This window comes from Moschus berezovskii, chromosome 5 (assembly GCF_049115385.1).
Source record: "Moschus berezovskii isolate FMDL1 chromosome 5, NW_MosBer_1.0, whole genome shotgun sequence".
NCBI classification, from domain to species: Eukaryota; Metazoa; Chordata; class Mammalia; order Artiodactyla; family Moschidae; genus Moschus; species Moschus berezovskii.
The window spans coordinates 38,325,933-38,336,000 of record NC_142464.1 but is presented as its reverse complement, the minus strand read 5'-3'; the positions used below and the strand labels follow the sequence as shown (position 1 = coordinate 38,336,000).

At 47.1% G+C, this 10,068-nt stretch overlaps 1 protein-coding gene across 1 annotated transcript; it reads left to right on the top strand.

Moving 5' to 3' along the window:
* The first annotated feature begins 1,029 nt into the window (after positions 1 to 1,029).
* Positions 1,030 to 2,088, top strand: ATOH1 (atonal bHLH transcription factor 1). Its single transcript, XM_055434027.2, has one exon. It carries the CDS (start codon positions 1,030 to 1,032, stop codon positions 2,086 to 2,088), a length of 1,059 nt encoding a protein of 352 aa, XP_055290002.2.
* The last annotated feature ends 7,980 nt before the right edge of the window (positions 2,089 to 10,068 follow it).

The window sequence follows — 10,068 nt, the reverse complement described above, 5'->3', positions numbered from 1 at the left end:
AGGAGAGTTTTCTGCTGATTACCATCCTATCTGGCCTCAGGGTGCTGGGAGAGGGGAACGGAGAGGATTTGGAGTGGGGGTGGGGATTTGGAGTTTGGTACATTCTATAACTGTACTAAAGAAAGAGACTACATAATTGTCGATCTGGAGCAAGAGGTGAAAAATGAAAAACATATTCGGAGACTTTTTAATTCCAACATTGATTTTAAATGGTGGACGTCATTTAGCAATTATGTATCTATGAATACATAATGAAATATTTATACATAGATACATGTATGTATTACATGTATACATATGCATGCGTACATATGCAATATTCTATATGAGAGATTTTAAACGTGTGGGCACAAACGGTGGGACCTGCGATCCCAGCGTGAAGAAGCAAAGAGCAAACGGACTTCTCTCCTCTCGGCGACAGCCCTTCTCGCCCCGGGCGCGTCTAGCCTCGTCCGGAGCCGCTCTCCCGCCCGGTGGCTGCGCACTTCTGACCCGAGTCTGCTCGGGCTCCAGCCAAGAGTCCGCTCCGCAACAGCTCACGCACCCCAGCCCCTGGCGGGGTGACACAACACCGGAGTCAAATTACAACCCGCAATTAACATATGAATCTACGAACTTAACAGAGAAGGGGGAAAAAAAAAAAAAAACTGGAGCTGCGGCCCAAGCGCTCCACTAGCAGGAACTTTTCTCCGGGTGTCAAAACTCTTTGATTGGCTGCTCGCACGCGCCTGCCCGCGCCCTCCATTGGCTGAGCAGACACGCGACCGGCGCGAGGAGGGGGCTGGGAGAGGAGCCGGGGGAGACACACTGGCGCGTGCCGCTTTTTAAAGGGGCGCAGCGCCTTCAGCAACCAGAGAAGCTTCGTTGCACGCGACCTGGTGTGTGATCTCCGAGTGGGTGGGGGAGGGTCGAAGAGGAAAAAAAAAAAAAAAACCAAGACATTGCAGTAGAGACCCGGGAAGGGATTTTTGGTTGAGCTTGTTTGCCAGTGCCTCCTCCGACCCTGAGCCTCCGAGCCTCTGCAGTGCAATGTCCCGCCTGCTGCATGCAGAAGAGTGGGCTGAGGTGAAGGAGTTGGGGGACCACCACCGCCATCCCCAGCCACACCACCTCCCGCAGCCGCCGCCACCCCAGCCTCCTGCGACCCTGCAGGCAAGAGAGCATCCCGTCTACCCGGCCGAGCTGTCCCTCCTGGACAGCACCGACCCACGCGCCTGGCTGGCTCCCACTTTGCAGGGCATCTGCACGGCACGCGCCGCCCAGTACTTGCTCCATTCCCCAGAGCTGGGTGCCTCTGAGGCCGCCGCGCCCCGGGACGAGGCGGACGCCAGAGGGGAGCTGGTGAGAAGGAGCGGCGGCAGTGGCAGCAGCAAGAGCCCGGGACCGGTGAAAGTGCGGGAACAGCTGTGCAAGCTGAAAGGCGGGGTGGTGGTAGACGAGCTGGGATGCAGCCGCCAGCGCGCCCCTTCCAGCAAACAGGTGAACGGGGTGCAGAAGCAAAGGCGGCTGGCGGCCAACGCCAGGGAGCGACGCAGGATGCACGGGCTGAATCACGCCTTCGACCAACTTCGCAACGTTATCCCGTCCTTCAACAACGATAAGAAGCTGTCCAAGTACGAGACCCTGCAGATGGCCCAGATCTACATCAACGCCTTGTCCGAGCTGCTTCAAACCCCCAGCAGCGGAGACCAGCCGCCGCCGCCACCAGCATCTTGCAAGAGCGACCACCACCACCTTCGCGCCGCCGCCCCCTACGAAGCAGGCGCGGGCACCGCGACCTCAGCGGGGACGCCGCCAGCCTCGGGAGGGGCTCAGCGACAGACCCCTCCCGGCAGTTGCCGGACTCGCTTTTCGGCCCCGGCCTCCGCCGGCGGGTACTCGGTGCAGCTGGAAGCTCTGCACTTCTCGACTTTCGAGGACAGCGCCCTGACGGCGATGATGGCGCAAAAGAACTTGTCGCCTTCCCTGCCTGGGGGCATCCTGCAGCCAGTGCAGGAGGAAAGTAGCAAAACTTCCCCCCGATCCCACAGAAGCGACGGGGAGTTTTCCCCCCATTCCCATTACAGTGACTCGGATGAGGCAAGTTAGGAAGGTGTCCAAAACCCGGAAAACTGAGAAACAAAATCACCCTTTTCCAGTGCGCGGAGAGCCCCGCGGTAAAAGATCCCCGCACCCTTTTAATTTTTGCTAAGTGATGGTCGTTGTTTAGCAACGACTTGGCTTCAGATGGCAGCTACATTTGATGGTTTGCAAAAGCCGCCGCTATTCCAAACTTCCTATCGTCCATATTGTTCGGTGAATGCTTGCTGTTAAAAGTTGTGTTCTGTTCTCCCACGTTCTGCTCCCCCTGTAGATAGATACGGTTTAATTATATGTACTCATACATAGCAACATTATTCTAGTTCTCTGCTGCCAATACGCTGCTAAAACGTCGAATCTACTTCTCTGTCGCTGGTTTGTGTTTAATTTATTTTATGCCCTGGGCATCCGTCCTTGTGTGTTGCGCGCACTCGCGTGTGGCAGAGTGAGTATTCCGAGGTTGTCTCCCAAAATTCATTGTGAAATACAAAGTTAATGCTTCCAAGGTGAATAAGTTTTGACTATGGAATTTTTGGAAAACAATGAACTTTGAGGTTTATATATTGCATAAGCATACCCAGTATGTATATAGGACCGCGAGAACCTTGGCGTCTTTTCGGAAACTTGGCGCACGCACTTTATCAGCCGCCACTACTGCGGCTCTGGGACAAATTCAACTGCCAATTGCAGACCAGTTTTGTCTTTGATTTTTTAAATACAGCCACTTATAATCCTTATGCTCTTTACAAATGTTTGTTTAAAAAGAAATAATTAACCTACATCCAGTAGTGTCAAAAGCATTTGGTCAATTTTATTTTGCTTTAATATCAGAAGACGTATTTATTATTGAGTGTTTGCTACCATTTCTACTTATCTTGATTCATTTTTTTTACGTTTTTCTACTCGAGATCATTTTATTTTAATTTAGCAAAGCCAACTGCCATTGTTTTATGTATTCCTTTTGCAAAATGATAAAAATAAATGTGAAAATAACTTTTACTTGTCAGTTACTTATTTCATTCTAATATAAACATGAAAAACAGTTTAAACTGACCTTGAATGTTTGAACTGTCTTCTATTAAATGCAAGTTTATGTGAACCATGAGTTTTGAAGAAAAATTCCATTATAAACCTTGTAGCATCAAGTAGTACCAGAAATCTAGTACAGAAAGCGATTGGATCAATTATTAAACGGTGAGATAAACCTTTCCCAAATTTTCAATACAATTTTGCCTCTAGAATCTTCCCAGGATCTTTCTGTGCTCCTTATTCCCATTCCCAACCTCTACAAGGAGTCTGAGGTCTCCTAGGATCTAGCCAGTAGTGAACTTTACCAGGATTAGCTATTTCACTTCATAAAAACTTTAACCAAGTTGAAAGCTTCCCCTCCCACCCCCGCCCACCGCCCCGAAGTTCAAATACACAACACAAGCTTTCTCTCCTTCCTCCCTCCAGCTCTCATTCTCTCTTCCTTGTGGGGGGCAGGGGTGGGGTGGGGGGAGTGGGGAAGCCACTAAGAGGAAAAGAGAACAATGGAAAAGAACTTGACGGGAAAGGGGTATTGGGGCTCATTGATTCAAAAAACAGAAACCTGCAGTCATCCTAGGAAATGGTTGTGCTACACTCACTTTTTTTCTTTTCGAACTATTTTACTTTTTTTCACTTTTTTTCTTTTCGAACTATTTTACTTCTTCCAGTGAAGATGATGTTTGCTTTAATCTTGTCCTTCTAAACTAATGTCTATGTAGGAAATGTTTAGCTACATTTTTTAGTCAGTGGCAGAAACTAAACAGTGCACTCACTCTCACCTCACCATTCTCAGGAAAAATATATCCTGGGTCTCAGGATCATAGATTTAGAAAAAGCTAATGTGAAGTGTGTGTGTATAAAGCAGACTTTTTAAAATGTTCTTGGCAAATGTGACAGTAAAACTATTTATTAAAGATTGGGTGAATTTCCACTGGCTAAACTCCGCTGGATTGGAGAGGTTGATTTTAAGCCAAATCCTTTGTATTTTGTGTCTACAGTGAGATAAATTGTGACAACAGGGAAGCGGGCTGGAGGAAGGGGGGAAGCGAGAGGTTAGTTTAATTGCTCCTGAATTCTCTTCTTCCAGCCAGCACCTTGAAAAAAGGAGAGCACCACAAACTGGGTTTGCAGAAAAAGGAATGCGCACGAGGGAACGAAGTTCTGGTCTTGAGTAGGGAATTGAGGAACAAACTATTAACTGACCACCTAGGGATCCGTGGCTTTCGCCTGAAGCTGACGACTGAGGGAAGCCAAAGATTCGCCAGCTCTCAGAGAAAGTGGTGGCTCGTGACACTTTCCAGAGGCAGAAACAATGTACCTGACCCTTAGATAACCTTTTGCACCCGATGAGTTTGCTGTGCTCCCTGATAAACATCAGGAATCTTCGGACTGTTGAATAAATCAAGCGATTGCTTCTAACACATTTCCATTTCGTTCTCAATCAGCAGACTCAACAGGCATAGACAGACGGCAAACTTGCAGGATGAACATACACATATTTTTATAGTTATTCGGCTTGGTTTGTTTGCATGCAGGTGTGGATGGAGAGAGAAGAGGACCTAGAATTGTTTTATCCATTATGAATCAGTAGGGGAAGGACAAGACTAAGAAAAAATAAAGCTGTGGGTTTTTTTCTCAAAGAAAATGATCTGTATTTCATTTTCCAGAGCTATTTATGCTCCTTTGGTGTTAACCAGAGCTAAAAGACTCTTTAAAGTTATTTATTTTCTTCTTATGGACTCCTAGAAATTTCAATGGAAATGACACCAGGAACATCTTCCTCCACATTGTTTATAAATGAAGAAACTATTGTCCCTGACTTGTCCCCAAATTACACAGCTAGAAAATGTCAATATTCAGAACTGGAGCTTTCTACTCCCATCCACTATGTCAATGTGCCCACAGATTTCCTCTAAGAAAATAGATGGATAGGTGCTACAGCTATGTAAACGTTCAGGGATTCCCACCTACTGCCCCTTGTACCACAATGATAGTCAGATATTTATACTTTTAAATGTTAGTGGCATTATATATGAAGTGGAGAAAATGCCAGCTTCATTCAGTGGAGTCACTTTCCATTTCTTCTCTCAAGAATAGCAATACAGAATATCAGATTGGAAATTCTATATCACACTGATTGAAAAGTGAGGACGAATTCTTCTGACCCATCAAGAGATGCATTAAAAAACCAAATTACTTTGAGATAAATTAAGTGCTCAAAGTTAATATGAGGACTTCAACCTCTTTTCTTTCCTTCATTCTATTTCTTTCTTTTAACACTGGCCTTTCTTTGAAAGAGATGTCCAATCACATTTCCATTTTAAGGTTCTGCTATGGAGTTTGCATAACAAACGTTTGGCAGCTCGCTCTCTTACACTCCATTAACAAGCTGTAACATATAGCTGCAGGTTGCTATAATCTCATTAATATTTTGGAAACTTGAATATTGAGTATTTCTGAGTGCTCATTCCCCATATGCCAGACCACTCCTGCCATGCTGACTGGTTCCTTTCTCTCCATTATTAGCAATTAGCTTCTACCTTCCAAAGTCAGATCCAAGTATCCAAGATACTAGCAAAGGAATCAACTATGTGTGCAAGTTAGACATGCTTAATATCACCCAAACAAACAAAGAGGCAGCATTTCTTAAAGAAATGAAGATAGATAAATCGGGTTAGTCTTTTGCGACGCTGCCCGTGCTTTCTAGAATTTTATATGCTTTAAACAGCTTGCTTTGTATTTTATCTTACATTCTGTCTTCCACCCCACCACCACTTTTATTTGTGGAGCACTTTGACTCACCACACTTTGTGAAACTTATTAGATTTCACATAAAGCTGAAGACGTTTCTTTTTGGCAACCAGCAAGTTTAAACACGACTCCAGGGTACTTTGCTAACTAGGGGTCCAGAAAAAATGTGGGGTAGTTAATTTCCTTAATCTTAACTAAAGCAGGACCAATGCTTTCCTTAGGCCTTTCTATTAATTTTAGAGATTTAAACCTGAACCAAATAAGCAGTCTTTCATTAAAAGCGTATCTTATAATTACTTCTCTCCTCTGTCCATTTGAAAGTTCAAGAAAGACATGATCAACTTTCTCTTGGCAGGTCCAGAGCCCACTTGGAGATGGAAACGAAAAGCAGCAAACCCGTTTGGCAATGGCAATCTAGATTTGTCAACTGCAACCTGGATAAACCAGCAAGTCCTGGTGAGAGTTAAACACTACCTCTAGCAGTTGAACCGATTGCAGTTGGCCTTGGGTTAAGGGGTGAGAATTGGGAGGTGGGGTAGCTAAAATAAAGGTGACCTTTTCCTCTGTTTTTTGACATTACTCTCACCAGCCACCCTCACCCCAGGCGCAGCAGAGTCCCCGAGAGACTCGTAGACCACGGAGGTCCCTCCTCTTCTGCTAGGCCACGAACCAAACAAGGCCAACGGAGCGGAGAATGGGTTAAACCCTGGGACGCAGGGGAGAGTCAGGGGAGGAGAGAAGTCGGGGGGAGATAAAGAAAAGGACAGGAACCAAGAAGCGTGGGGGTGGTTTGCCGTAATGTGAGTGTTTCTTAATTAGAGAACGGCTGACAATAGAGGGCTGGCAGAGGCTCCTGGCCGCGGTGCCGAGCGTCTGGAGCGGAGCACGCGCTGTCAGCTGGTGAGCGCACTCTCCTTTCAGGCAGCTCCCCGGGGAGCAGCGCGGCCACAGTTAACAGCATCATCAGCCCTCCCCGGCCGCCTCCACCCCGGCCTCCTCCGCGGCCGCGGCCCTCCTCGGCCCCCCGCCGGCAGAACTCACAGCAGCGGGCGCCTCTCGCCGCCTCCCGCGCCAGGCCCGGGCCCTCTCCTCCCCCAGCTTCGCAGCGGGAGCCGCCACTGCCCACTGCACCTCCCGGCAACCGGCCGGCCGAGAAAGAGGCCGCGGGAAGGGAAAGCCAAGCAATGCCAAGGGGAGGGGAAGCTGGGGGCCGGCGGCGGCGGCGGCGAGCTGCGGGGAAGGCGGCGGAGAGCGGGCCGGGGACTGAGGCACCCGAGCGGTGAAGCGGCACCGAGGGCCTCGCAGACGCTCTCCGCGACCGCCCAGCCCGGGCTGGAAGGGGAAGATGCGTTCACCTTTTCTAATCAGAGATACAGTTCTTCAGTCCCTCCCTTATGCTTCAAACATTCTCTGTTCTCTGGATATACGGATGCTGTTACAGCTCTTAGAGTTCAAGCTTTGATTGGAAAGAGTGCCTGGTCAGTCTGTCACAACCCGAGGCCCAGACGGAAATCTATGACTTCCTTTCTTTCAGCGCCTTAAGAAAGACAGAACTAAGCGCTGTGGTACCAAGATTTGAGGCCTCTCTACGTCCCAGTTCCTATTTCAGTCCTGCTTCCAGCACCAAGAGAGAAATAGAAGAGGTTTTGGCTCCTAGTCTGCAGGAAGTCAGGCCCATGAGGCAAGTTCATGCTGTTCTCCAGGGAAACCAGAAAATTCCTCCAAAGACATGAAAAACAAGATGCTCTCCAATACAAGCCTTTGGTTTTGTTTTTAGCTTTAACAATTCTGTTAAAAGTGTTAGTCGTTCAGTCCTGTCCAACTCCTTGCAGCCCCATGAACTGTAGTCCTCTGTGCATGGAATTCACCAGGCAAGAACACTAGAGTGGGTTGCCATGCCCTCCTCCAGGGTATCGTTCTGATCCCAGGATCGAACCTGGGTCTTCCCCATTGCAGGCAGGTTCTTTACCATCTGAGCCACCATGGAAGCCCCACTGAAGAGTTAAGTGACCTAATAAAGGAAATAGTGTTCTGATGCAGGGTTCAGCAGGCCCAGCTACTGTCAGGATGAGGCTGGAAGGTGTGAGCTAGGTCTTAGGTGGCTGTCTCGGGATTTCCCAAGACAGCAGATGTAGTCCTTCTTCAGAGCCACTAGCCATCTATTTGTCTCTTTCAGAGGCCTTTCCTCACAATCCTTGTTGCCTTCCTGCCCCTACAAACACTTGGCCTTGGAATGTTGGTGGGGAAGGACTAGGATGGGGAGGGGGCCTTAACCTGGGGGTGAGGCAGAATTTGAGGAAGCAGTAGGCATCATTTTTGGTCTTTGTGTCTTAAATGCCACAAAACTAAGAGAGATCTGAAAACATAGGTTCACCTGTTGACCAGGAAGGTAAAAGTTCAGTTCTTTTTACTTTTGATAACAACCTAACAAAAATATACAGGGTTTCTTTTCTTAAAATTTCTTATGACCCAAAAGACATTGATTTGGTAGGTCAAAGAATAACTCCAGGAAGCTTCCTACAGCATTCCCAGCTGAATCTGATCCAAATGGAAGCAAGGACCACACCATGAAAAGTACCAACCTACAGGAAGGAGTCTATGGTAGACTTCTTATTGACATTGCCTATGGCTTCCCTGGTGGCTCAGAGGTTAAAGCATCTGCCTCCAAAGCTGGAGACCCCGGTTGGATCCCTGAGTTTGACCCCTGGGTCGGGAAGATCCCCTGGAGAAGGAAGTGGCAACCCACTCCAGTATTCTTGCCTGGAGAATCCCATGGACAGAGGAACCTGGTAGGTTACAGTCCATGGGGTTGCAAAGAGTCGGACACGCCTGAGCGACTTACATTTCACTTTCATGGAAATGGACAGAAAAGGATACTGGCTACAGTAACCCCTGTTGCCTTCTTTTTTATAACACTTATTTTTCCAAGAGAGGAGAAGACAGCTTAGATTCTTAAAGCCCATGAATCTGACTTATTTGTTGCTTTCAGCCTATGAGGCCGTGACAATATGCTCCAGGCAATATGCTCTAAAGCAATACCAGCTGCCTTTGGTGGCGTAAGGGCATCAGTCCAGGAGGTGCAAGAACTTTGTCCCCTGTCTCCGTTAGAGAAGCCAAAATCATAACCAGTGAATGCTTGTGAAAAGCAGGGAGCAAGAATCTTCTTAAGCTACACGAACTCTAACAGAAGTAGGGAGATAGAGTCAGGTTGTCATGATGCCTTTAAGTTCCGTATATGAAGTTGCATCACTCTGCAATAACTCAGCATGTGTTTAGAGGACCACTGACTTTGATGGAAGGGTCACCCACCTATAACCTGAGTGAAAAAGTAGTTGTTCTCTTGTGTTGATATTCCAAGAATAAAGAGAAGAGCAGTTTTATTATTTAGAAGGCAATGACCTCATGAAGAGCGAGACTTCCTTTGGTGACTACCTCTCTTATTCTTTTCAAACTCTTGCCCCACTGTCTCTTATTCATATTCCCTCATCTTCTCCTCCTTTTACTCAATGAATGAGTATTTCCTGGGTGCTGATGGTAGAGTAGCACTGGGGTTCACCACCCTGAGAGAAACACACACACAAAATCGAGCCTCTGCCCTTTATAGAACTTAGAACTTGGTGGGATCTCAGAGTAAAACTCGGAAAAGAAGCTTTGTGGTACTGTAGGTGAGAGTAGCATTCTTGCTTCAAGTGGGTCACCCACCTTTGGAGTCTTATGTTAGCCATCAAACTATTTCATCCACAGTTACAAGGGTACCCTACTCACAGCCTTCATTGTTTTCCTTCAAGAACAGTAGAGATTCTGAGTAGTTTGAAACCCTCAGTGTTAATCTTCAAATCAACCACAATTCCAGCCTCTTTCTTTTGAACTGAGGATAACTTTATTTTGTTTCTTATGAAGTGGTTAGTGAGAGTGTAGTCATAAATTCCTACCAGAAGAAACTGAGGTTCTGAGAGAGATTAAATGGCCTGCTGAAGGTAACTTGGCCTCAGCACTGCAGAGACCATGATCACAGGGGTCTCCGAGTCTAGGATCAGAGTTCTTCCTGCCACATTTCACCTGCCTCAGGTGCATATTTTCAGCCAGTCACCTTATACCTGCTCCTACTATTCTTGGTCAAACTTGCTGGTGATGATAATAGAGATTCCTAAACTCATCCACTTTACATTTGCTCCAGAGAGATAATTTTCTGGAGATGATCATGGATCA